Here is a 26639-nt window from a genome sequence, read left to right on the forward strand (position 1 = left end):
GTCACCTAGAACTAGATTTTTTCAAAGGTGCCTCGTGGGATTTTCCAAAGCAGGTTAGGCACCTAACTCCCATGGACATTGGTAGGAGCTGGTCTCCTGACTCCCAGAGGCAGGCTGAAAAATCCAGTGCCTAGCTGCACCTTTCGGCACCTCGGCCCAGATCTTCAACGGTGTCAGGCTCCTGACTCCCATGGCTTCCTGTGGAAGTGAGGAGCCTAAATACCTTGGAAAATCTGACTCTGAGGGTGTGTCTACGCTGCAGTCAAACGGCTGGACTGGGTCAGATGACTCAGGGTCACGCGGCTCAGGGGCTGTCAGCCCACGCCCAGGTGTCCACATGCCACTAAACAGCCCTGCAGCCTGAGTCAGCTAACACAGGCCAGCTGTGAGTGTTTCATTGCACTGCAGACATACCTTCAGTCGCTCGGTCCCTTCGCTCCCCGTGGGTAAAAATAGGGGTGACGGGGCCAGCGCATGTCCCAGGGGTGTTGTGAGGATCGTTAGGTTAAAGAGTTTGAGATGCTCACTGAGGAGGACCATGTCAATCCCACGGAGAGTTGATCCAAAGTGTGTTTCTGGGATGGCGTACAGCAGGGGTTCCCAACCTTTTTGTCTCGAGGGCCACAGATATCATTTTTACAACCCTGAAGGGCCACCAGTCTCTGTCCGCAGGCCCCCATCTCCGTCTGCTGATCTCCCATCCCCTGGGCTGCAGCAAGAAGCCTGCACCGGTCTTTTAGCCCTGTGGAAATGCGCTCCGCCTGGGTCCTTAGGCAGCAGCTCCCTTCTGCAGCCAGCAGGAGGGGAGCCGTGGGCCACTTTGAAAGCCCCGGTGGGCCACTTTTGGCCCCCGGGCCAAAGGCTGAGAACCACTGGTGTACAGTGCTCTGAGAATGTGGCTTGCTATGGAGAGGTGAGCGTGGTGGGGAGGATCCAGGCATGGGGTTGGCATTTTGGGGCGTGGGTGGGATGGTTTGTGTGACCAGAAACTCGTATTACGGCAGATGTACGGCAATTCCGGTCCCAGGTTACCAGGCGTGCTACACAACAATGGCTGTCTCTCTCCTCTCCCCCTGCAGAAGCCCCCGGGGAGCCATCCTGGCTCTGCCTGGTGCACTTGCAGTAAATATGCAGCAGTTCCTGGCTGCCCCAGATGCATTCTCCTGCCAGCTGCAGACATCCTGATCACTTGTTGACACGCATTCGCGCATGCTTTGGGCTTCAACATCTGGCAGGCGAGGCCGGCTTGCTCTGGGTTCTGCAGACCAAGCAAACCATCCATGCCAAGGCCTCCCCGCACCCACCCTTCCAGGTCAGGTGCTGGGCAGGGGAGTTGGGGAGGGGGAAGCATCTGATTGGACATTTCCATCCAGGAGGCAGGGCAGCTTTTATCTGAGCCTGGCTGTACAGCAGCAGGCCTGAGTCTGTCACGAGGGAGAGCCCAATCCTGGAAGAACGCCCGGAAGTTTTGCCCCAGGCCTGTTTCATCTGGATTTACAATCCCTGTGACTGCATGAGGGCCAGCGAGGGTGGGGGCAGAGGCTGGTGGTTCCCCCCCCCCTACTTCCTGGCAATCAGAGCAAGCCTTAATTAAGCACTGGGAAGCCTGCAATAAGGACCCTCCCACCCCTCCTTTGTCTGAAGCATGGCCTGGTGGTAAAAGCACAGGGCTTGACGTCAGGAGAACTGAATTCTTCTCTGCAACTTTGGGCAGGGCTGATGAGAGGGTGACAAAGGGGGGGACATCTGTACCGGGAACCCCAGTTCAGCCTCCCCCTCCCCTCCAAAAGTGAAATAGGAAGGGGTGGGACCCCAACGAACACGATGCTCAGCCCATCGAGAGAAATGTGGGGCCCCCTGTGCACATCACTTCGGACTTGATCCTGAAGTCTGGTCTAGTTCTGCTTTGCATAAATTCTTCTACCACGCTGCACCGTAGCATCTGAGCATTGAACAACGCGACTACGCATCTGGTAGGCACGCGGACAGTATGGTGATGAGTGTGGTGTAAGAACCTAGACAGGATAGAAATAGCCGGGGAGAGTTTTGCCATTGGCAGAGCAGAGCGGGCCCTGAATCTCGGTTGCTCAGTTTCCCCCTTCTGAGGACAGAGGTAACAACACTTACCCGTGTCCTCAGCTGCCACCGTCCTTTACTGACAGCTGCAAAGAGCTTTGAGATTCTCAGAGGGAAGGTGCTACAGAAATGCAGCGTTTTATTACCTGGGGTTTTCCAAAGGAGCCTCACTGAGTAGAATGCCCAGATCCTACTGGAAGTTGGGAGCAGAAGCTAACAACCTTCAGTGCTGAGGGACGCCCCCAGCTGTTGTTATTAAGCAGCTCTCCTAAGGTGACGGAGGGGTGGTGCAGAGGTTTGGCGTTAGCGTGGGACTCAGCAAACGGGAGTTTGATGCCTGCTCTGCCACCAACTCCCTGGGTGACCTTGTCTGAGTCACCCAACCCCAGATTTTTAAAGGCATTTGGGCTGATCCAGTGCAAGAATATTAGGTGCCCTACGCGAAACTTCAGCCTGGCACACACACCCCCACGCAATTAACTTTTGAAAAGGAATATCGTGTATTAGTATGAATAAAAATTCTGCCGTTATAATTGCAGGTTTATTTTACATGAAAAAGAGAGAATATTCTGATACCGATTGTACATTCTCATTGACCTTTCATTCCCACTGCTGAAGTCTGTTTGTTTACTTACGTAGTTTCATTCCGTTTTTTGCTGCCCCCCAAATTTTGCCACTCTAGGTGACCGCCTAGTTTGCCTAGTGGTTGCACCGGCCCTGCATTTGGGTATTGCTGTGCTCAGCATTGCAACTCCTAACAGATTTCGCAGCCTAGGTCTCATTTTCAAAAGGCACTTAGGAGCCTAAATCCTATCAACTGCCAATGGTATTCTGGCTCCTGGGTGCCTAAATCCCTTTGACAGTGCGACTTAGGCTCCTAAATCAGTTAGGCATTGCAGAGCCTAAATACCTTTAAAAATCTGGACCTTAGTCTCTCTGTAACCTCCATTCCCCATCTGTAACATGGGGATAACAGCTCTGTCCTGTTATAACATCATTGGGGTGCTGTGAGGATAAATCCATTCAAGACTGAAAGGGGCTCAGATGCTGGGGTGATGGGGGCCATATACATACCTTAGATCGAAGGCGTCCTCTCAAGTTTGTTTGACCCAGGGCCAAAGCTCCATCTCTAATAGGCAACTGATCCTTGCTGGCCCCTTTGGATGGCTGCTTCCTTGCATGCCTTTGTCTGTCCTGTGTGGGGAGAAGCTACTGCCGCTGTCCCTGGATTGTTCATTGTTCCCATCCTCCCTGGACCTCCCCCCCCCACCCACCGTCAGTATTAGTTTAATCCAAAGCAGGCTTCTGTACAAGTGCTTTTCACCCCTCCCCTGGCTTCCTCGTCAGTGGTTCCCTCTAGCAGCTCATCCCACCAATCAGAGTGCAAAGAGATGCTCTTCTGATTTGCAATAAATAAATTAATGAATGAGCAGCTCAGGCGCTGCAGAGCATCGGACGGAGGCCGGGAAACAGGTACAGCTGCGAGGGGGGAGGGGGTAGTGTGCGACTGCAGGAGTGTGTGTGGGTGCGTGGGTCTGGTCCGGTCCTTCCGGCTCCCGGACCGCGGAATTGGATTCCTCGTAAGATTTTTGGACTCGGCTGGGCTGGGAGACCCATCTCCTGTGTGTGTTTTTAAACAGGCCTTTAAAATGTAAATGCCATTGAGTTTTTGCGAGGGATTCATCACGTTCTCAGCACCATGGGGCTTCCCCCCACGACGTGCTCGCTCCACACCCAGCACACACACACATACAATGCATCCTGTGGAATTTGCCCCCCTCTGGTGAATTTAGTGCTAGGGAAAAGTTGACAGCCCCAGAGCCTGAAGGCCCCTGTGTGTCCATAGGACAGGTACAGAGCAGATAGCAACAAGGAAGTCTTCTCATCTGCAAACTGCCTCAGTCCTGATCAGGACAGACCACCTCTAGGAATGAGAGGGGATTAAAATCTCTGTGGTCTATTCAGTCCTTGTTAGTATTTGTATCTCAGTAGCACCAAACGAGATGGAGGCCCCATTGCGCTAGGTGCTGTACATACGCACTCCATGCCCCAAAGAGCTCACAGTCTAAATGAACGAAAGGGTGGGAGGAGAAACAGGCACAGAGAGGGGAAATGATTTTCCCATGGTCACCCTGCTGGGTTGGGAACAGAGCCCAGGTCTCCTGACTTCGAGTTCGCCGGGTGATCAGGGGAGCCTCTCTGTGGTGAGCACATGGGGTGGGGGTAGGTGGCTGGAGGGTTTCTTTTGGTGATATGGACGGCTATGATCTGGGCTGTGCGATCACCAGTTGGTTGCACACACAGACTACCAGTAACCACCCAGCACCTGGTGGGAAATCCTGGCCCCATTGAAGTAAATGGGAGGCTTGGCACGGAATTTCTTGGGGCCCGACTTTCTGCCCTGCCAGGTGAACGGCTCTGTAGCTGATCCCCTGTAGCTGATCCCCTGAGCCAGCGCGGCTCCTCTGTTAACTTTATCTATTTGCTTATTTTTAATGTTGCAACCAAGATTTATTTGCCAACTCTGATTTCACCCTACCATGATGCTAATACGTTATTCACCCCACACTGCCTTCTTGGCCTGCTAGACTAAAAAATAGTCTCTTTGATGTGGTTGGTCTCCCTTTCTCTGCTCGTCAGTAGCCTTGTCCTCCTGGTCAGTGGATCAAAATAAATGGATCGGTGGGGGAGTCTTGAGGGCTTTGCACCCATTCCGACTCCTGTCTCAAGGGGCTCGTGCCAGCATCCTGGTAGATCTGCTTGAGACACGAGACATGCTTCCCCACTCCCTGTGGCTTTTGAACAGCCTCATTGCATCCCATCGCTCCCAGACTCCGCTCTCCCTCCTCCTCTCCTTCCCTCTGCTAGCAGATGTGGAAGGTCAGAAAGATTTTCCTGCTCCCTCTGTGATCATAAATCAAGAGAGCTTAATCTTCAACATCCAGAAGTTTGTGATGAGAAAACACAGATCCGCCTCCCCCCCTTTCCCAATTTCCACCACTCCCTTCCTCCTGTCTTTCATATTCCCAGCACATCTGGCATGCATTAGACCGCCAGCCATTGCATTGTGTGGAGTGATTAGACCAAGCAGGGGAAACAGGGATAGATTTTTAACTGGACATCCATGTGTCTGCATCACAGGCCCGTTTTTTACCCTCTCCAAGAGGAGGTCCTTTAGAGTCAAGGGCAGGGGAGCCAAGATCTTGCTTACATCTGCTCCTCCGCAAGCTCTGGGGCAATACAAGGAGCTGGCAGTAGCTCACGTGTTTTATTTTGGGCTAGGACTATCACATTGCAGTGGTGGCCAGAAAAGTGACCGTGGAAGCAGCATCTTGCAGTTAGTGACTTTCAGTCATTACTGGGGTGCTTTTGAACCGGTGAAAGGTTGAAAAGCCACATCCCAGTACAGATGCCCTGAGAAATCCAGTTCCCAACCCACCCCACTTTCCTCCTGTTCAGCCCACTGCATTTCCTGGCTCATCATTCCAAGAACCTAGATTTCCTAGTATCTGGCTAGTCTGTTTCATTCCACGTGGATGGACACTTATGCTTCCTCTCTCTCTCACTTTCTCTGGAATTTTTCTGTAGCATCTGTCACTGCAGCGTGGAAGTGCTGCCCTGACATTTTAGCTTTGCAAAAGCATTCTCTGCAGTAGACCATGGGAAGGCTCCAGGTGCCCATCTAGGTTAGCGAGCCAGGGGCTCCTAGGCAGAACATACATCGGCGCAGAATGGTAGCAACAAAATGCAATGGGGGTGTGAAGGGAGGTGCATTAATGGGTGCTTGGTGGGTGGCCAGTGTGGGACTTGATGTGCTGAGGTATCACATCACCCAGCAGGGACGCGATAGTCCCTCCCTGGATAGGCATGGCTTCACGAGAATTGCGTTCAGTTCTGGGCAGCTAGTTAGCAAGAAAGATATCGCCACCTCTAAGGGAGGTCAGGGAAGAGCTTGAGAAATGGCTACGGGATTGGAGAGACTAAAAGGGCTGGCGGCCTGATTTGGAGATGTGCCGGGATCCCATCGACTCCAGTCGCAGCTGGGGCCTGCCTGGCATTTCTGAAAATTAAGCCCTGAGGCTGGAATTTTCACAGGTGCATGAAGAAGTCAGATGACCCAATCCCGCTGGATTTCAGCAGGTCCCTTTGAACTATCCCAGCCGAAATGCCTCTGGCGAGACTGGGCGAGACCGCAAGCCTCCCAGCACCTGAAGGGAAGAAGAGCTATTTAGGAAGATACAAGGGAACAGAACTAGGACTAACGGGATGTTCCCTTTTCTTAATATCAAACTTCCCAGCAGCATGGACTGTTGGGACTGTGGAAGACTCTGTAAAGGACAGTGGTAGGCTGTCAGGTGCTTGAGAATTTTTAATAGCAGCTTGGACAAAGCCTCAGAAAACCACCTGTACAGCACAGTCCTGCATTAGCGCCGCCAGGGAAGGGCTAACTGCCCCAGTCGGTCCTTTCTATCTCTGGCGGGACGTCTGTGACTCTAAGTGCACCGCTCAAGTGCTGTCAGCGCCACAAACTGCAAAGCGTCACACAATAATGATCGCCCTGGAGTTCCCCGCCGCACTCAGAATTTCTGTTCTGGCTGGGGCACGGAGAGAAAGCACCGCTGAGTTCTCGGCCCCGGCTATAACCGGGACGGAGGCAAGCGGCCTCGGGATGTTCTGCACCTCTTGGAGTTGTTACCAGCAGAACAAACCACTTTGGTCCCTGGCACCCATTTACACGCCAGCATGGGTTTTGTAAGTCTAAGGGAGCCTTACTGAGGCCAAAGGGCTCCAGCTAAGAGCAGAGAGAATGCCTTTCATGCTGACCAATATTGTCTCATTGCTCCTTTATGCTCTGCCGTCTATCGGTGTCTCTCTCTCATACTTAGATTGGGGCAGAAGCTGCCTTTTTGCTCTGTCTTTGTATAGCCCCTAACACAACGGGGTCCTGGCCCATTACCAGGATAAAAACAAATTCATTTTCATAATGAAATGTTAATATTATTCTATTACTAATAACAATCACTGACGCCACCTTACACATCACCTCTCAATTTGGCCCACAGGATGTCGCCTTGAGCAAGTCACATCAGCCCAGATTTTCAAATGGTCCCTAACTTTGGCTTTCCTCTGGTTTGCCCTGCCCAGGATACCCCATGCCTTGTTTTCAAAGGGTGTTGTGCCCCCAAACACCCAGCAGCTCTGAAAATCAGGCCCTAGGATTCAAATCAGGTGCCCCGCAAAATAGCTGATAGGTGAGAATTTTGCCCTTCTCCCCAGCGTGGAGTGGGGTGAAAGGACTGCGAATGGGCCATGCTTGGATTATCCCTTTATTGGGATAAGTAACTTAAAATGGAAAATCAGTAATGAGAGAGCCAGCTGTGTGCACATCTGGACTGACTCTTTGCCCCTGTGTTTGTCTGCTTTCCAGGCTTCCACCATCCACCATGAGGGTAGCAAAGAGACCTCGGAGGCCAGCCGGTCAGAGGTGAAAGGCAAGAAGTCCTCGAGCCATGGCACCAGCCACAAGGGGAAAAAGACAGGAAGTGGGAAAAGCTCAGCCATCTTCACCTCAGCTCCCTCCAGCAGCACTTTCCAGCCTGCAGGTAAGGAGACGGGGATAGAGGAGGAGAGGAGAATGGAGACTGCAAAATGGACTTAACATAGGCGGGCTTTGGAGTATCAGAACAGTCAGGTGGAACGGGGGCGGAGAGGGAATCCAGGCCTCGTTACTAAATTCACAGACATTTCTTTGAGAACGCCGATCCACGGTCTTAGGCTCTTCAACACCCGTTCAAATACCACCTCAGCCGGAAAACTCAGGGAATGTGATCTAGCCAAGGGGCTAACAAGGAGTCAGGACACCTGGGCTCTATTCTTGGCTTGCCCAAGGTGACCTTGAGCAAGTCACTTTCTCCCCGCCCCCCCGCCTCAGTTTCCCCCGTCTAAAATTATACTGACCTGCCTTCTGGGGGAGTTAGAAAATTTCATTAATTACTGATTGTAAAAGCCCTTGAGGTCCCACCAAAGTAAGCCAGAGTCTTACTGATATTAACTCCATGTGGGCAGGGAATAATCAGGTCCAGATGTGGACGGGAGTTGCCCTCCTGAATAGGCTTGTCTTCACCACAAGGAAAGGAAGGCCCGTCTGTCAGAATGAAGGGTGGAGGGAAAAGAAAATACACAGAGGCAGCCTGTACAGCACCTGCCTTTCCCCTCTTTAGTCAGCGGTGTCCCCTCCTTCACTTTGCGATGGGCCTGAACCCAAAACCCGATATCCAAACACCTCTGGGCTTTGGACCTGGAACTGAGCTCAAGAATCTCGGGTCCAGCTCTCTCCTTGCCAGAACCGGGGTCATGACCATACCTTCCTCTAGCACTTTTCATCCCATGGGATCCCAAACTAGACTGGAGGCGCGGTAGCCTGCCCACAGACAGTGCTGCCCTGCATGACCGTGGGAACCAGAGACAATCTCCTTACTCTGACAGAAGAGTGTAGTGGGATCTTTACTGTTGTCATGAGCCTGCTAGCATGCACCTCTGATCTCTGCTGGCACTGTGTGTCATAGGCTCTATATTGCTGAAAGTGATCCTCTTTTAGCTCAGGCATCTGGGCTCTTACAGCAGGAGGATTTGAGTTTTATTTCCGCCAAGGAGGATTAGATTGCAGCCATTGTGAGCCCCACACTTATACCCCTCCTCTTCCCTCTCTGCTCCCCCTAGGCACCTCCTGCAGCTCCCTGCCGTGCTCCCAGGATTTTGTGACATTCCCCAAGCTTGAACCAGAGGAGGAGAAGTACCGGAAGCCCGTCTCCTCCTCCTCCTCTTCCCACTGCTCCCCGCTGTATGAGGGGCAGAAAGGGGACGTCTTCGAGCAGAAGGTCATATTCTCGGGCTTCGGCTCTATCATGCGCTTTTCCACCTCAGCGGTGAGCCAGCAACGGGGCCGTGATGCCTCCCCCGTGGACTACAAGGCCTCGAACCCAGTTAGTGGGCCGTCGGGGGCAGGTGGCGGCAGCCACAAGCGCATGCCGTCCCTCAGCGTCGAGGATGGGGAGGTGCTGAAGGAGAAGAAGCACAAGGGCAGCAAGAAAAGCAAGCACGGGCCTGGCAGGCCAAAGGGAGGCAAGAACAAGGAGGTGCTGGGAACCCAGCTGGCTGGCTCCACGTCCACCTCTGCCTCGCCCTTCTCCGGGGGCTCCCTCGTCAGCTCCAGCATTGGCAACTCATCGCGGTCCTTCAGCCACACCGGGACCCTGCCCAGCCTCAGCCTGGAGTCCCCGCTGCTGGGCTCAGGTACGTTCCCCTCAGCACCTCTCTCCCGGGCACATGGCTCCTTTCCACGTGCTCTGCCATTGTGCAACCTGAATGAGGCCCTCCTTCCGTGGCACTAGGGCGAGGATCCTCCAAGGTGTTTTGGTCCCTGACCCCCATTGAAATCAGCGAGAGTCAGGCCCCTTTTGAGGATCTGGGCATTGGCGGTCTCTGAATCCCTCCCCGGTGAACACACGGGTCCAGCTCCAGGTTCTTCTCCTCTCAAAGGGCTCAGGTGTGACTCCATTCCGGATGGCCATAAAACTCCAGTTCAGGTTCTCCTTCTTTCCATCCCTCCTGCTCCACCCAGGCCGGTGCCCCAAATCCATTCCAAATAGCCATAGAAATCCAGTTCAGGTTTTTTGCCTCCTTTCTAAGGCTGGGTTCGGAATCCCTCCCAGGTGAGCCCAGGATTCCAATGTCAGGTTCATCTCCAGTCATTCCTGACTCCATTCCAGATGGCTGTAGATATCCAGTTCAGGTTTTCCTCCTCCCTGTCCAAGCCTGTGACCTGGTACCCAGTCCACGTGAGCACAAGGATCCAGGCCAAGTTTTCCTCCTGCAAATCCAACCCAAGTAGGCATTTCACGCTCACCTTTGCACAGGTGCAATCGAATGGAACCAGACTGGAACGTATACACAGAGGAGAGATTGGAGGGGGAAGGGTCACTGTCAAAACCAGAGGTAGCTGAGATCTGGGCCCCAGATGGGGGAACCAGTAAACAGACCTAACACTGTCCCCCTTTCTAAAGCAAAGACACTGTTTAAACTAGCAGATGCCTGTTTAAGTGAGTGCTGGACTCCGAGGCCTGGTTTAACCCAGCTTTTGTACTGGTATAGCTGTTTTAGCCAGGGAGGCGGGTTGTTTTTTAATTGACCTCGGTCTGGTCTACGCTAGATCGACCCAGCTGTGTTGCTCAGGAGTATGAAAAATCCCCACTCCCTGAGCGGCAGAGTTACACAGACCGAAGTCCCATGTAGACAGCACTAGGGTTCTTCCTTTGACCTAGCTACTGCCTCTCCGGGTGGTGGATTTACTACAGCAGGGGTTCTCAAAGCGGGGGTCGGGGCCTCTCAAGGGGTCGCGAGATTATTAGGGAGGAGTCACAAGCCGTCACCCCCGTGCATGGCTGATAGCCAGAGCCCTTCAGAGATGGGTGGCCGGAGAGCAGCAGCTGCTAGCTGGGTGCTCTGAAGGCAGTGCCGCCCCCATCGGCAGCGCAGAAGTAAGGGTGCTATGGCATAGGGGTGTGGGTGGGATGGCATGGGGGGGTCGTCACTACAGCAGCATGGATGCAGTTATTCGCCTTCCCTTATGGGAATGCTGGCATAAGCACGCCTAACTAGTATAACATGGCTAACCAGTCCCTCTCGCTAACCGACATGGCTAACCAGTCCCACTGCGGCCACACTAAGGTAGACCAGCACTGTTAAAACGGTGCAACTTTTATGTGTCGACCTTGCCCAGCTGTAGGGCCCTGCTTGCCGGAATGGAGAACAGCAGCTGGGAGCTGTGGCAGGAAAGGGTTACGGAAAAGGAGCCGGAGGAGGAGCCTGATGTGGAGGCCTGAGCTTGACACTTCTGGCAGCAGAGCGGCTCTATTGTGGGTTGTTTGCAGATGCTCCTATTTAGGTCAAATTAGATGGCTGGGGAGGTGGAATTTTGTTGCGTGTGCCTGGGAGCAGGGGCCTGTTCTGTCTCTGCTGCCGCCTGAGAGAGTTTGTGGCCGGGGAGGTGAACCTGGGATGTAGTCCAGGGAGGAGCTCTCAGGAATTGATGCAACCTCCATAAGTCGTAACCTTGGGCGATATTTCTCCTCCTCCCCCATCCGGGGGAACAACAAAGAGATGTTTCAGAGCTGGGGGATGGCTGCCAGGATCCCTTCTCCCATTCGCTTATTCTCCAACCTCCTCCTCCTCCTCCTGGAAAAGGATGTTGGCAAGGGCCCTGCGGGATCCGAGCCCTGGGGGCCGCTGGCTGCCGCTGACAGGGAAGACAAACAGAACCCCTCCCTTGACAGTCATTTCCTCACCCACCTGCCTCGTCTCACCTTGCTGCCTAGGCATCAGCCCGTGGCGCAGATTGGCTTTCTCTGGGGAGAGTCGTCCCATGTCTAGAGCAGGCAATGCAGAGCCGGGGCTCTCGGTGTGCTGGGGCTGAAGGGACGCCTGTGCTCATGGCAGTCTGGGGCTGGAGATGCCAAGGCTTGGCCGTATATGACCACGAGCCAAAAGGTCTCCCCTCCCTTCCGTTCTGGAGTCCAAGGCGGTACATGAGATGCTCAGAGGCAGGGGACACTTTGCAACACTTGGGGTGGCACTCTCAGGCTTCAATTTTTGCGTGTCCACTCTTTTACTGGGTGCCTCAGGTTTTGGGGAGCCCAACTGGAGACACCTCCGGCCTGCTTTTCGCTGGGTGCTGCACCCCCAGACTTCCAGATGAATCGAGTAGCGCTGGCACTCTCTGAAGAACCACACCACGGCGCGGTCCCCAAATGGAGGCACCCCAAATCAGTGGACACACAAAAGCTTTATGGATTTGCTTTGTCCCCCACTTGATTTGGGGCAGGGGGATTTTAATCTAAACTGCTTGTAAAAATGTCCCCCACCCCGCCCGCCCGTCTTTCCTGGGGTGAGGTGCAGTCATAGATCACGGCGTCGGGAGAGTTCAGTCATCAGAAGGAAGATGAAGGGGTGGCTTGATTACTGTAGATATGTGGCAGAAGGGGTGGCTTGATTACGGTGTATATGTTCCTTCATAAGGAGAAATGATCAGGTATGAGAAGGCTCTTTAATCTAGGAATGGACAAAGTCCGAAGGAGAACGAAAGGTTGGAAGTTAAAGCCAGAGAAATTCACATTAGATACAAGGCGCACATTTTTCACACTGAGGGTGATAGACCCTCGGAACAAAGTCCCAAAGGAAGTGGTGGAAGACGACCGAATGCCTTGCCGGAAGGCGCTTTAGTCCAGCCCAGGTTATGGGGAGCTGGGGTAAGTTCTCTGGCCTGTGAAGGTCAGACTGGATGTTCTGATGCAGGGAGCTCTTAGTGCTTTACCCGCCCCCCTTTTTTTTCCCATGCAGGGATCTACACCAGTAACAAGGACCCCATTTCCCATGGGGGTGGGGTGCTCCGGGCCGTGTGCAGCACCCCCCTTTCCTCCAGCCTCCTCGCGCACCAAGGCACCTCGTCGCTTCCCCAACTCACCCGCTCCCCCTTTGCTAGCACCATCCCTGCCTCCTCTTCTTCCTCAGTGTCCACCACCCAGGTAAGGCGCTGGGACGGGAGCACGCGGGTATAGTTTGGGAGGTGATTTGGGGGGCGTGGGGGTTGCTGGGTTTTCCCCACTTAGGAGCAGTGTTGAGAAGGGACCATTGCTGCACCTCAGCTAGGCGGGCGGGAGGCTGTCAGGTGTGTTTCCTGAGCACGGGGGAGGCCTCGCTTCCTGCACCGCTGCTCTCTGAGCTCTGTCTTGCCAACACCCACTGACTTGGGGGTTTAGTTCAGCAGGGCACCGCCGGCTGGGGGCATTCCTTCTCCTTCGCTGACGACCTGGGAGCCGAAGAAGGATGAGCCCATGGTTAGAATGCTCGCCTGGCACTCGGAAGACCCACGTTCAATTCTCTGCTCTGCTAGGCTCCCCCCATGACTTTGGTTGAGTCCCTTAGCTGCTTTGTGCCTCAGTTTCCCATCTGTAAAATGCGGCTAATAGCCCTGCCCTGCCAGGGGATAAAAATGTTAGTTTGTGGTGCTGCAGATACTATGGCCATGGGAACCATATAAGTACCTAAGGCAAATAGCAATTCTTAGCCAGGAACGCTGTCCGATATGAGCGTTAACCAAAGGGATTGCTTCTCTAAGTCAGGAACCACCCTGATACTCAGCTGTTCATCTGAACCACTCGGATTGGGAAGATGAATCAAGAGCAGGCTCTCCTGAGAAACTCCCAGGACTTCCCGCCTCTCTTGTGGAATTTGTAATACTTTTCCCTGTTGGCTGGGACCCATTTGGAAGTTCAGAGGAGGATTGGGAATGCAGCATCAGGTTCCCCGACGTTCAACGAGTTTTCTGTCTCTCTTGTTAATTTCCCACCTGCAGGTGTTCTCGCTGGCAGGGTCCACCTTTAGTCTCCCTTCTTCGCACATTTTTGGAAGCCCCCTGACCTCTGGACTCTCTATGAACCCTCTCTTGAACCAGTCTGAAAGCAGCCGGGCAGGTACGTGAATCGGAAGGTATGTGAGTTCGGAACTCAGAAAGAGTCTCCCTGGAAGAATTGACACAACTACATCCACAGTTTGAGCGCCCCTTCTCTGCTGTCTCCCCATCCCAAGGGCAGAGGGTGTGTGCTGGGAAGTGTGAACAGTTGAGATCAGTGGTGTCTTTGTTAGCTCCTGTTGTATCTGCATTAGCAGAGCGCTTGGCTGGGATGCTAGCAAGCCAGGGGGTATTCCCGTGATGAGAACATGTGCTGGATTGTCAGTGGGAAACTATCTCTCTGGGCGTGTACTAGAATGGTGCAAAAATGTGAACCTTTTGATAGTTCATCATTTTACCCACTCGATCTGCACAATTGTAGTGAAAAATTTCTGGGAAATTTTACACAAAACTGTGCACTAAAAGTGTTCAGCTTTTGTTTTGTTTTGGGGTGATGTCATATCCCTTCGACTCCGGCCTCGCCATGAAATGCAACAAACCAGCTATTTTCCCATGGAAAACATTCGGGCACTGAATTTGACCTTGGAATGGTTCATTTTCCCCTTCAAAACAGGCTCATTTGGCTTGGGAAAGGACTATGCTTATGAGGGGGGAAACCTCCTGCATGGCCGTGTATTTTTCTAATCAAGCAGGCCCATTTTTTACATTGCAAAAAAAATGCAAAAAAGGGCCCACACGCTCCTATTTTTCAGCCATTTTGCCTTCAGTTGTGACTATTTTCACGCTCCTCTGGGCCAGAATTTCCAGGCGCTCAGTACGTTGGATGCTGAACACTTGGGAAAATCTAGCAGCATGAAGGTGGCTGTGGGCTGAGCACGTCTGAGAATACGGTCCCCCTCCCCATTGCAGGTGCTAATCTCTTGAGAATTTGGCCCCTCGTGCATGCAGCACACCAGTTTGTCCGTGCAAGAGCCCATGCCTGCATGTGCAGCGTGTATGAACGTGCATGTTTACTCCTGTGTTAACGTACGCATACGCCCGTGGCGGGTGTATATCTGTGTATGTGCAAGCCGCTGTGTGGGGGGGGGAAGTCCATGTGCCTTTGAGCGTGGAGCTGTTTGCATCCACCTGAGGGTAGGTCTGCACTGGAGCTGGAGGTGTAATTTCCAAGCTCCGTTGGTCACACTGGCTCTCATCCCCACGCTAGCTCTGATTGAAAATAGTCGTGTAGCCGCGACTGCATGGGCGGCGAGGTGCCCGAGTGCCATCCAACCTGAAACCCTAGGTATGTACTCAGGGTACCTAGCCCCTCCTGCTGCCTCTGCAGCTACGCTGCTTTTTTAGCGTGCGGGAAATGACCCCTCCAGCCCCCCTCGGGATGTCTCCTGAGTGTATGAGGCAGGTAACAATGGAGCTGACGTTGACTCAAGAGTTAAAGGCTCAATGCAACAACCCTTCCTCATAGGAAGCACCTGTCTAGAGTAGGTATGGGAGAAAAGGATGGTTCAGGAAGGTGTATTTCCTCTTAACGTGGTGGGGGATGGAGGAAGTGAGACATCACCTCCCTTCTGACTTTGTTTGGCCAGGCGGGGAAGGATGAAGGAGAAGGGATGGTCTTGTGGCTGGACTCAGGAGTCCTGGGTTCTAATGACAGTGGGCAAGTGACTGAGGGCTAGATTTTGAAAACTGCTTGGTCCTCCAATATACAGACTTCTTTTTACAATCTGACTCTTAGCGTCAGCTTCCAACATTGCTCCTCTGGCTTGATCAGGATCTTTGCAAGACCCAAGAGATGTTTCTTCAGCCACAGAGCCCTAAGACCTTCCTCTTAGAGCAGCTGCCTCATAGAGGAACTCTTGTTTGTCACCTTTTGTGATCTCTTTGTCTCCATCTCCTCCTGATCTACCTTAGGTATTTATTTGGCCCCCAGCACTGTAGTATTTGAGCCCCTTGTAATCTTCAGTCTGTTTATCCTGTGAGGTAGCGGAGTGCTATTATCCTCTTCTTACAGTCGAGGAGCCAAGGCACAGAGAGACTAAATCACTCGTTTGAGGTCATACAGGATGCTTTTGGCAGAGGAGAGAATTGAACCCAGGTCTCCAGCTAGCACCCTAACCACTGGGCCCTGCTTCCTTCTGATGACTCGTTCTGGCAATGGGTGACCCAACTGCCTTCTTCTGCAGCTGTCCCCGAGCCTCCTCTTCAGTCTTGCAGCCATGGGTCCCTCTCTGGTCGCTGGGATGTCTTCATGGCCTCTAGAATGACCTTCAGAAAGTGGCTATTTCTCCCCAAGGAGGAGGAGCCAGTTGAATATGACTGACAGTCAGAGACTCCTATCTGAACAGGCAGGCGGGACTTCCATTCTACCTGCCACTCCACAGTGGAAGTGGACTCCATGGGGCTGCTGCCTGCTTGGACAGAGGGCAGCTGCATCTCAGCCTCGGAGGCTGCAGGCACTACCCAGCTTGGAGCATTACACCATAAATCATGCCGCCCCTGCCACCCTGCAGTGCTTCCCCCAGGAAACATCCTGGATCCTTGCATGTAATAAATGCTCCTGAGACGGGGAGGAGAAGCAAGTCGACCAGCTGGCACAGTCTGGTGCTCACAGCCTCTGACACATACCAGAGTGAAGGGGGAAGTATGTTAGCTGAGTGGCAGACATGGGGCGGGGAAGAGAAAGCGTCTGGCTGATGATTATACTCTGCTTTTTTCTTTCTGGGGCTGGAGACACCACACACACGCAGCCGAGAATTTTCAAACGTCTATTTGCACCTGCAGCCAGGGCCAGATTCCCCACAGAGCCCGGCGTGTTGGGTGCTGAGCTGTTAGGAAAATCTGGCCACTTATTTATGTGTCCAAAGGGGAGCTGGGCCCTTGGAAATTTGGCCTTGGCCTTTATGGAAAACTCATCCCGGAGTGGGTGAAGGATTCTGAGTGTGTTGTGTCAGCGGCACCTGTTAGAGCGTTCCAGAGGGTAGCCGTGTTAGTCTGTATACAGCAAAAACAACAAGAGGCCTGTAGCACTTTAAAAACTAGCACATTTAATTTCTGCAGGCATAAGCTTTCGTGGGCTGTCACCCACTTCGTCAGATGTAAGGAATAGAAATCAGATAGGGGTATATATATACATCCAAAGGTAAGGAACAACAGTGGGGAGGGTAGGTGTTAGCAAAGTCCATTCGATTAGAATAGATGAGGCCTATTCACAACCGTTGACTAGGAGGTGAGGATGTGTGAACAGTGACAATTAGTTCTTGTAATGAGATAACCATTCCAAGTCCCTATTCAGACCCAGTTTGATTGTGTCAAGTTTGCAGATGAGTTCCAGCTCTGCAGTTGCTCGCTGAAGTCTGTTTTTGAAGTTTTTTTTGTAGAAGTATAGCAACTTTCAAGTCAGCTACAGAGTGTCCTGGGAGATTGAAGTGCTCTCCGACTGGTTTATGGATGTTGCCATTTTTTATGTCTGATTTGTGTCCATTTATTCTTTTGCGCAGTGACAGTCCGGTTTGGCCAATGTACATGGCAAAGGGGCATTGCTGGCACATGATGGCATATGTTACATTAGTAGATGTGCAGGTGAATGAGCTCCTTATGGTGTGGCTGATGTGGTTAGGACATCTGTCATGGTGTTTGCACACAGTGAATTCATTCTCCCAAGCCCTGCGTGAAAAGTATTATGCCCATTTTACAGATTCCTGAGCTTCCATGGCAAGCTAGTAGCAGAGCTGGGATGGAACCCAGGAACCCTGACTCTCAGACCCCTCAGCTCTATGCCACGCTTTCCTCCCCAACGCATCAAAGTCTAAAGAGAAGAAGTGTTAGGGAGAGACCTTAGCACCCAAGGCAGTCCAAGGCAGTCAGCTCTTTGGACCAAGGGCTGTCCTTTGCTAGAAGATTGGACAGCGCCTAGCACAGTGGGATCCCACATACTGGTTGGGCCATGAGGGCCTTACTGGCTTACCAGAGTAAATAATAATAACAATCAGTCCCAGAGCAGGCAGTGTAACCAATGCTGGCTGTATCCATCCGATCTATCCTATACAGGCTCTTCTCTGGAGTCCATCACTGTTGTATTTGAGTGCCATCTCATCTGGCTCTGCTCACACCTGTTCCTAGGGAGGGGTAGCGCCCCGGGCAGTCGCCTTTGGGGTATAACGCCCAATGCTTTGTCCAGCTCAGAAAGGGGGCGGCTGCAGCTTAGAGTAGGTCCGGGAGCCCCGTCTCTCTTAGGTACTTACGTGATCGTGTCGGAGCACATCACAATTTCTTAATGCGTTTATCCTCCCAGCCCCACCGAGGGAGCAGGGCAGGCCTGTTATCCCCATGCTGCAAATGGGAAACTGAGGCACAGCGACTTGGGCAGCGTCCCGCGGCGAGTCTGGGACACGGCAGGGAATCGAACGCAGCTCTCTGACGTCCCAAGCTAGTGCCCTAATCCCCTGGCTCCCATCAGCTCCCTGCATCACCCTCCTCCTCTCCCCACTCAGAGGAACAAAGGGGTGCAGTGACTCCAGGGGCCCCAGACCAGCATCCTAACGCCTGCGCAGAGAAGCTGGTGGGGCTGTTACGTAAGGACAGGGGGGGAAGACCTGTGAGATGCTGCCATCTAGCGGAGGTTGTGGCACGAGCTGCCCTGTGGCACAGGCGCTAGTTGCCAGAGGCAGAGGGGGAGATGTTGTAGACCCGCTTGTTAACGCTTCGCCTGCCTCTGTTTCCCCTCCCAGATCCCGACCTGGAAGACTGCAGTTTCGGCTGCCGAGGGACCTCCCCGCAGGAGAGCCTCTCCTCCATGTGAGCCAGGGTGACCGGGTGTCCCAGTTTTATAGGGACAGTCCCGATATCTGGAGCTTTTTCTTATATAGGCGCCTATCACCCCTCGGCCCCCCTCCGTCCCGATTTTTCACACTTGCTAGCTGGTCACCCTAATGCGAGTGCCTTTCGGCGGTCCTCCTCCGACCCTGGGAGGTGGGGGGCTGCTGCCCTGGCTCCACGGGCATGGCTGGGCCCCTGGATGTAAGGCGGGCTAAGAGCTAAGCCAGTGGGTGCAGAGAAACCGAGGGACATGGGGTGGGGAGGGATGGAGGCAGTCCCCTCCCGGTGTGGAGCAGAGGTGGGGGGGGGGGCTAGGAAGGGGTGGAGCGGTGCAGAGACGGCTCCTCCCAGTGTGGGGCAGAGGGGCTTGAAAAGGGGGATGTGACAGGGGCAGAAACTGACCTTCCCGGTGTGGGGCTGCTATGAGGGAGGCAGAGACGGCTGCTTCCAGGGCAGAGGAGAGGGGCTCGGGTGGGGAGGGAAGTGCAGATACAGGCTTTCCCAGTGTGGGGTAGAGAGTCGTGGGGGAAAAGAGGGGCAGAGGCAGCCCCCTCCCAGTGTGGACTAGAGAGGGGTGCAGGATCCAAGTCCCATCTTCTGACGGCCCTTCTCCCGGCGCCGCTCCCCAGGTCCCCCATCAGCAGCCTCCCCACCCTCTTCGACCAGACTGTGTCCTGCAGCAGCAGCGGGCAGCTGGAGAACGTGCCCCAGGCCACCCCCAACATCGAGCAGCTCCTGGAGAAGCAAGGCAACGGGGAAGCTGGCGTAAACAGTGAGCCGGGAGCAGGGCGGGCTGGGGGACCCTGAGGGACCTGCTGCCAGCCTCATGGCCGCTCGTGTCTGGCGCTGGGGTGGGCCTCTTCCCCTCTGTTTGGGGGTGAGAGTGGGGAGGCTGTGACTGGGGCAATCCGGGCACGGAGGCTGCAGACAGACCTTCCCAGTGTGGGGTAAGGGGGGGCTCGGCAGGGTGAATAGAGAAGGGCTGAGACAGCTCCTCCTGTTGTGGGGCAGGGGCTGGGGGGATGAGGGGTGCAGAGACATCCCCTCCCACTGCGAGCTCATCTGTGCCAAGGTGCAGAGGACTGTAGTGGGCTGGTACACGCATGTCCCAGCACAGTAGATGCTCTAACTGTGTCACCCCCGTGTGCCCCCTCTTCTCCTTCCCACCCCCTCCCTTCCCTTCCCTCTCCCACTGCCCCCCTCCTTTCTCTGCCCCCCACCCTGTCCCCCTTCCCCCCTTTCGTTTCCCGCAGTTGTAGAAATGCTCAAGGCGCTGCACTCCCTGCAGAAGGAGAACCAGCGGTTGCAGGAGCAGATCATGACCCTGACGGCTAAGAAGGAGCGGCTGCAGCTCCTCAACGTCCAGCTTTCCGTCCCCTTCCCAGTGGTGACCACCAGCAACGGCCCTTCGGGCCATGCCCAGTACATCCTGCCTGCCAATGGTGAGGGGCAGCCTCGCCCAGACCCTCTGGGATCAGGACTGGGGCAGGGGGTTACCCCTGCGCCCCTTTGTATTGGTCCCGCCACCCTGGGAGCCTGCCACGGAGGGGCTTTCTGGGGCAGGGGAAGGGGTTTGAGGGAGCCCGGCTCTGATTTTATCACGGTGCATAAACTACGCCGGACCCAGCCATTGGCTGTGTGCAGTGTCCCTCTCTGTCTCCCTGGTGATGCTGGGCTCCGTCCCGGACGAACGATCATCCCCTCTCTCCGTGCTGAATTTGTAACAAAAGACATGCCGGGGGCGCAAGCAATTTTTTTACGTTCAGAACTGATGTGGCAAGCTCAGAACTGCCGGGGCTGAGAACTGCCACGCCCAGAGCCCTGGCAAGCCCTGGCACAAATGAATCACTGCCCGTCTCTCCCCTGCAGTGTGCAACAGCGACTCCCTGAGCATCAGCAAAGGCTCCCCCTGCAAGAACAGCTTCGGGATCGAGAACTCTCTCTCCACCTCCTCCGAGGTACACTGGCCACCGAGACCCTGCAGCGGGGCCCTGGGACCACCCCCCCCAGTGTGTCGCTGCTCCCTATCAGCAGCAGAGAGCGATGGCAAGACCCCCCCGGATCGAACAGGAGGGCCCGGCAGGGTGAAACCAGCCCCTCCCGCCACCCTGCCCGGCTCTGGCTGTTCTGGGATCTGAGGGGCTGGCTTTCTGCAGATGGATTCAGGGCAATGAGGCCAGGACTGGGCTCATTAAACTTTGCCAGCTCGTCCCAGTGGCACATCTCCCCCCCAGGACGTGGAGGGCTGTGGTGGTGGTTGTTATTCATTATTTGCTTGGGCCTAGAGGCCCCAGCCCCGATGCGCTAGGTGCTGTACAAACCGATAGCAAAGGGAAGTGAGAATGCTGGTGAGAGACTCTGGCTGCGTCCCTAGAGATCGGGCATTTGTGTGTCAGCTTCCAGCAAGGCATGTGAGAGTCCTGCAGCCTCACCCCGCACGTAGCGTTTCTGCCCGTTGCTGGGCACGCGTCCCCCCACTCTGGCTCCTGTCCCAGAGGCAGTAGGGGGAGCTGAGCGGCCATTAACCAGCACCAGGGGGTTCAGGTCTCACCCTGTCTCCGTTTCTCTCCTTCTCCCCCCAGGATCCACACTCGGGCTGTCCCAGCAGAAGCAGCTCATCCCTCTCCTTCCACAGCACCCCTCCTCCCCTGCCCATGCTGCAGCAGAGTCCCACCTCGCTGCCCCTCCCCGGGGTGCAGCAGCAGCAGGTCAACGGGCTGGCCAGGGTGATGGCCGGCACGCTAGGGGGAAGTGCGGCAGCCAGTCACAGCCTGGCCGCAGGGCCCATGGTGGATGGCCTGATGGGGAACCTGGCGGGAGGCCAGCAGATGCCCATCAATGGGATCCTGGGGAATCTGAATGGTGCTCCGGCCGCCCAGCCGCAGAACCCTCTGACGCAGGCGAGCGGGCCGCCCACCCTGCAGCTCTCCACCAGCCTGAGCAGGTGAGAGAGTCTCCCCTGCATCTCCAACACCACCCCCAGCACAGCCTCTGTCTCCCTGCTGGGCTGCCTGGAGGCCAGCTCTGTTTGCATCCTAACCCAGCCCTTTGGCTTCTCTTTCCTCCTCTGCTGCGCCTCCTTCCTCCAGGGCCCAGACTCACCCTACTGCCCTGACTCCCAGGGCCCGGTTCCCCATTGCCCTGCACCTCGTTCGCACCAGTGCAAACCCGCTCTGAGCTGGTAACAGTCCATGCCCGCTGCGCACTGGCGTCCGTGCAGGGTAATCAGGATGCTGCTATCTGCCTCTTCCCATATGCAACCGCATCCCCCTCCTCCTGGCCCCATCCCTCTGGCATCCCCTTCATTGCTCAAAAGCCCTCGTGGACTCGGTCCAGCCGACCTCGCTCTGTCCTGTAGCCTTGGTCCCACTTCTCTCTTCTCCTCCCCCCGGGGGTGAAAGAGCTTCTCCGCTGAAGCACCCGGCAGCTCTCTGCCAATGCTCCCACTCCGTTCCCCTTTCCTCACTCGCCTGCTGCCTCTCAGGCTCTCTGTCCTGCTGCTGCTGTTTACAAGGTAAAGCATTTTCGGGCTGCAGTTCGTAGGAAAAGGGTTCTGCAAAACACTGCGGCTTATAGGGGCAGCGTGGACTAGTGGATGGAGCGCTGGGCCTTAGGAGAGCTGGGTTCTCTTTCCCTCTCTGCTGCTGAGCTGTGGTGTGACCTCACTTTACCATTCCATGCCTCAGTTTCCCCATATGTAAAGTGGGGATAATGATGCGCACCCACCTTTGCAAAGTGCTTGGGGATCTATAGCTGGAAAGAGCGAAGTAGCGCCTTCCTCTGTCCTGCCCTAAGCCTGGAGGTGAATCAACGTGCAGCCTGGGGTCCGGCTCGTTCTCTCTGTGTGAACGAATGCAGGCGTGCTCACAAAATTAGGCGTGTATAAGGCAAACTAATGCGTAAATCCCAGGCCAGACAAACCCCTATGCGCGCATTCACTCCCCAAAGCAGGCCTAGGGATGCAGAAAGCTACACGCTACAGTGCCCACTAACACATGTATGACAATTATGGCTTGTATTAGGCGCTCTGCTGGATGACTAGCACGTGCCTAGTGTGGGAGACAGCCCCTGCTCCGAAGAACTTGCAATAGAAATAGCCGAAAAGGGAAACTGAGGCACAGAGCAGGCAAGTGACTTGCCCAAGGTCACACACGTGCTCAGTGGCAGAGCTGGGACTAGAGCCCAGCACGCATGCCCCCTAACGCAGCATCCTGCCCACTGGGCCGCACTGTGTCTCAGATAGGCAGTTCAGGATGAGGGAAGCTCAGCTTTAATGACTTCAGCACTAGGTTCTCTGACTGAGCCTGGCTCATGGCTGGCGGCAGGGCTTCCCCTCTGAGACTGCTGCCCTCCTTGGGGCTGGAAGTGGGGTCATAGAAGTACCCCGGCAGGAATGCAAAGCAGTGGGCTACGCTTACGTCCCCCGTCTTCCCCGCAGCATGCCAGGCCTGAACCCCCTGACGGAGCAGCAGCGGCACATCCTGCACCAACATGAACACCAGCTGCAGCAGCTGCAGCAGCTCCTGACGTCCCAGCCGCTTAATCCAGTAAGTGTCACTGCGCCGGGTTTCTGCCCCCTCCAGCAAGACGATGGCCTGGGGACAATGTAGGTCCTGGGAAGAGAGACTGACCAGGGCCTGACCCATCCATCGCCATGTTTGCTAAAGCCTTGTCTACGTGCACAAGTTGCACCAGTTTAACTTGAGGCTTATCTACGTACGTCCTGAAACTGGGACCAAAACTGCCTAGATCAGCCCTAAAATCAGTTCTTAAACCAGTGCTGACCCCTGTGTGGACACACTAATGTTGGTATTAACAGTGGCTTATTTTGGTTTAGTTTAAATTGATTCCCAATCACCTGAAGCTAAACTGAAATGTTTAATCTGAAGTAAGAGCATCCACACAGCCTCTTACACCAGTTTAACAAAATCGGTTTAAAATCACCCCTTAAGCTAAACCAGCGAAACTCTGTGTGTGGACAAGTCCCAATCTGGTGTCACATTCAACGCTCCATTGGCCAAATGTTTGTGGGGGAGAAGAACGGCCCATTGGTTAGAGAGCTTCTTGGCGTTCAATTCCCTGCCCTGTCAGAGGCTCTGTGTGAACTTGGGCAAGTCCCTTGGTCTTTTGGTGCCTCAGTTTCCCATCTGTAATAGGGGATAATAGCACTGCCCTACCTCCCAGGAGTGTGTGAGGGTAATTACATTAAAGATTGGGAGGCACTCAGATCCTGTGGTAACGAGGGGACAGTAAGTACCTGATTCAGATTCATCTGTGCAAAGCGTGATCAAATCAGAATTAGCACCTGCTTAGCCTTCCCACACAAGCTAAGCCCTTTCAAATCCGGTTTAAAGCAGTATACATGTGTTCAGACACAAAGCTGCACCAGTTTCAGTAACTCACTTAATATTCACACTGAGGCTCTGTTTGCACTGCAGTCTGAGGTGTGATTGCTGCTCAGGCAGGAACTGCTGAAAATAGCAGTGTCAACACAGCAGCATGGGCTCCCGCGCACGCTCTAAAAGCCTCCCGGGAGCCCAGGGTGCGTCCTTGCATCGCTAGCCCGTGTCACCGCATTGACACTGCTATTTTGGGCAGTGATCGTGGAGGCACGGCTAGCTCCAGCGTGTCTCTATGCTGCAGTGGCAGCTCAGATCGCAGCACAGACCTCCACTCTGTGTGCTGATCAGGTCCCAGGGAGCCCTCTGCAGGGCATTCAGCCGGAAAGACGGGCGTCTGCATGACGTGAGTGGAAAAGCAATACAGTTCACACAGACTTGGCATTTGGTAGGCAGGCAGAACCAGTGCAATTTACGCACCAAGGCAGGGGGAAAGGTGGGTGAAGCAAGAAAGGGCGTACCTAACGAAAGCCTGGTTCTCCTCTTACTTAAACCAGTTGAATTCCACTAACTTCATTGGGGAATAGTCCTGATTTACACTGGTGTAAATGAGATCTGGCCATGTGTAGGAGGGGTGAGACTGCTTTATCCTCCCATCTCTTCTCATTTGCTTTGCCTTGCATTGCACCAGTTCAGCATCCAGAGGGTGTGCAAAAAAGGAGCATGAATTCCTTATTTTCACTTGTTTCTCTGGCCAGCTGGTGTGTAACTTACATTATTGTTGATGTCACTGCTGAACTGGGCCTCAGATTTCACTGGTACTCATATAACCAACAAACCGACCTATCCTCATGTGCTGGAAATAATTGATCTGGTTCCTATTCCATTTACACTCCTGAAACTTCGGTAGAGTTTATCCCGGGCGAAGCCAGTGTAACTGAAAGCACAGTCAGGCTCTGTGTGTGTGTAAACTATCATGAGCCAGATTCCCACTTGGGGTAAATCAGCATAGTTCCATTGAAGTCAATGGAGCTATGCAGCTTTACATCACCTTAGAATCTGACCTATTAGGTGTCAGTCTTACATTATACCCACAGATCTCTAGGTAATGCTATTTATAATCAGAAAAATATTTTTTCAAGGGGATTCTCTTCTACAGTAACTGATGTCACCGTGTCGTCCCCTTGGTCCCTCTGTGTGTGGGAACTAGTAGTTAGCTCCACGTGGGTGTTCTCTTGGTCAGTGGTTTCCATGGAGGTTAAAGTGGTTTAATTTGATTGGAGCACATCTCTGCCTGCCCCAGGTGAGTTGGGTCTCATCCATCCTCCCAGGATTCAGCTCATCTGGAGTAATTAGTTCCACCAGACGGGATTAAATATAACAAGGTCAGTTTGCAGGGAAGGGGGCAATTGGAAACCCATCTGACAATAGCAATGAATTCCACAAGCAGCTGGACATTAGGGCATTAAATACTGCAGATAGATTGAAAGGGGACTGGATAGATTTGTGGGCCAATGTGTTTGTAGGGATCCTAAAATAGGAGTCATCCAGTCTCATGCTTCAGGGTGCATGGTGATGACTGAAGGGGTCAGGAAGAATACCAAGCACACACACACCCTGGTACCATATCTACTCTAGGAAAATGGATCATGCTAGAAAACATTATAATAAACATAAGATGGTAAACATGACTTAGCCACCTAGTGTGGACAGGGATATGTTGTGCTTAAAAATGCGTCAGCTGGTCATGATTAAGCTAATGGGTACAACATGACACCGCTAGGCCAGAGAAGAGCTGTGGAAGGAGAGCTGAGACAGGCGGAGGGAAACTCTACCGTGCTGAGTTAGTGAAACTGGTGTGAGTCTATTTCTCTGCATCCATGCTGCATATGGGTTATAGTGTGCAACATACGGGTAAGCCTGCCAAGTCTGCCACGTGATCTGTCTCTCCCCAAATCCAGGCTCGTGCTCTCTCTCTCTCCCTCCAGGAGCAGCAGGCCTTGGTGTTCCAGATGATGCAGCAAATCCAGCAGAAGAGGGAGTTGCAGCGGCTTCAGATGACGGGCACTGCCCAGCTGCCCATGACCAACCTCCTGACAGCCCCCTCCACGCCCCTCCTCCATTCGAGCGCCACCGCCTTGATGACCTCCGCCGCCCCGCCCCCTCCCGGCGGCAGCTCCCTCATGGCGTCCATCTCCCCCCAGCATCTCAACCCCAGCAACAGCCTGATGGGGACCCCGACAGCCCCGCCCCTGAGTGCTCCTGGGAACAGCCTGATGGCTTCAGGGGCGGGAGTCCCGCCAGTCCTTTCCGCACAAACCAACCCCTTCCTCAGCCTCCAGACGGACAGCAGTGCCCAGAAAGGAACGGTGCGTAAATGATTGGTATTACGGTAATGCCCAGAGGGCCCATCTGAGATCAAGGCCCCCCCCTGTGCTAGGTTCTGCACAGGTACATAGAAAGATACAGTCCCTGCCCCAATGAGCTTACAATCTAAATAGGGGAAACTGAGGCACAGCGAGAGGGAGTGTCTTGCCCAAGGTCACAGAACACACCAGTGGCAGATCTGGGGATAGAACCCAAGACCTTGCCCTGCCCACAAGACCATGCTGCCACCTCCCTCGTTAACCAGCCACGTGGGCCTGATCCCACTTCTGCTGATGTCAGTGGGCTCAAGACAGGGCACTGGGGTGAGCAGAGGTGCACCCAGAGATCCACACACACGCCAGGCCAGCTGCACCTGGATTTGCCTCCATCGCTCATGACAGCTCGATGAGGGCGACCCTCTTCCCACATGCTGTCCTTGTTGGCTTTACTAGGTAAAACACAGGGGTGATTGCTTTCTTGACCAGCACAGGATACACACAGACACACCCACGCAGAGTCAGAGCCACAGAGAAAGCAGGAGAGGATAAAGCTGTCAGAGGCAGGACACTAGACTT

At 54.1% G+C, this 26639-nt stretch overlaps 1 protein-coding gene across 1 annotated transcript in view; it reads left to right on the plus strand.

The window, feature by feature from the left end:
* The window catches only part of MLLT6 (MLLT6, PHD finger containing), a 66859-nt gene that overhangs the window by 36621 nt on the left and 3599 nt on the right, over positions 1-26639 (plus strand). The window contains exons 9-19 of the mRNA XM_067541187.1: positions 7505-7679; positions 8797-9369; positions 12472-12656; positions 13487-13604; positions 18271-18337; positions 18988-19130; positions 19612-19800; positions 20228-20316; positions 20941-21302; positions 22797-22905; positions 25686-26066. Coding sequence (XP_067397288.1) covers positions 7505-7679; positions 8797-9369; positions 12472-12656; positions 13487-13604; positions 18271-18337; positions 18988-19130; positions 19612-19800; positions 20228-20316; positions 20941-21302; positions 22797-22905; positions 25686-26066 — 2391 coding nt within the window. The remainder of the gene's footprint in view (positions 1-7504; positions 7680-8796; positions 9370-12471; positions 12657-13486; positions 13605-18270; positions 18338-18987; positions 19131-19611; positions 19801-20227; positions 20317-20940; positions 21303-22796; positions 22906-25685; positions 26067-26639) is intronic.

The sequence above is a fragment of the Emydura macquarii genome, unplaced genomic scaffold, assembly GCF_026122565.2.
Source record: "Emydura macquarii macquarii isolate MOO-44397 ecotype Brisbane River unplaced genomic scaffold, CSIRO-AGI_Emac_v2 contig_629, whole genome shotgun sequence".
In the NCBI taxonomy this organism is placed as follows: Eukaryota; Metazoa; Chordata; order Testudines; family Chelidae; genus Emydura; species Emydura macquarii.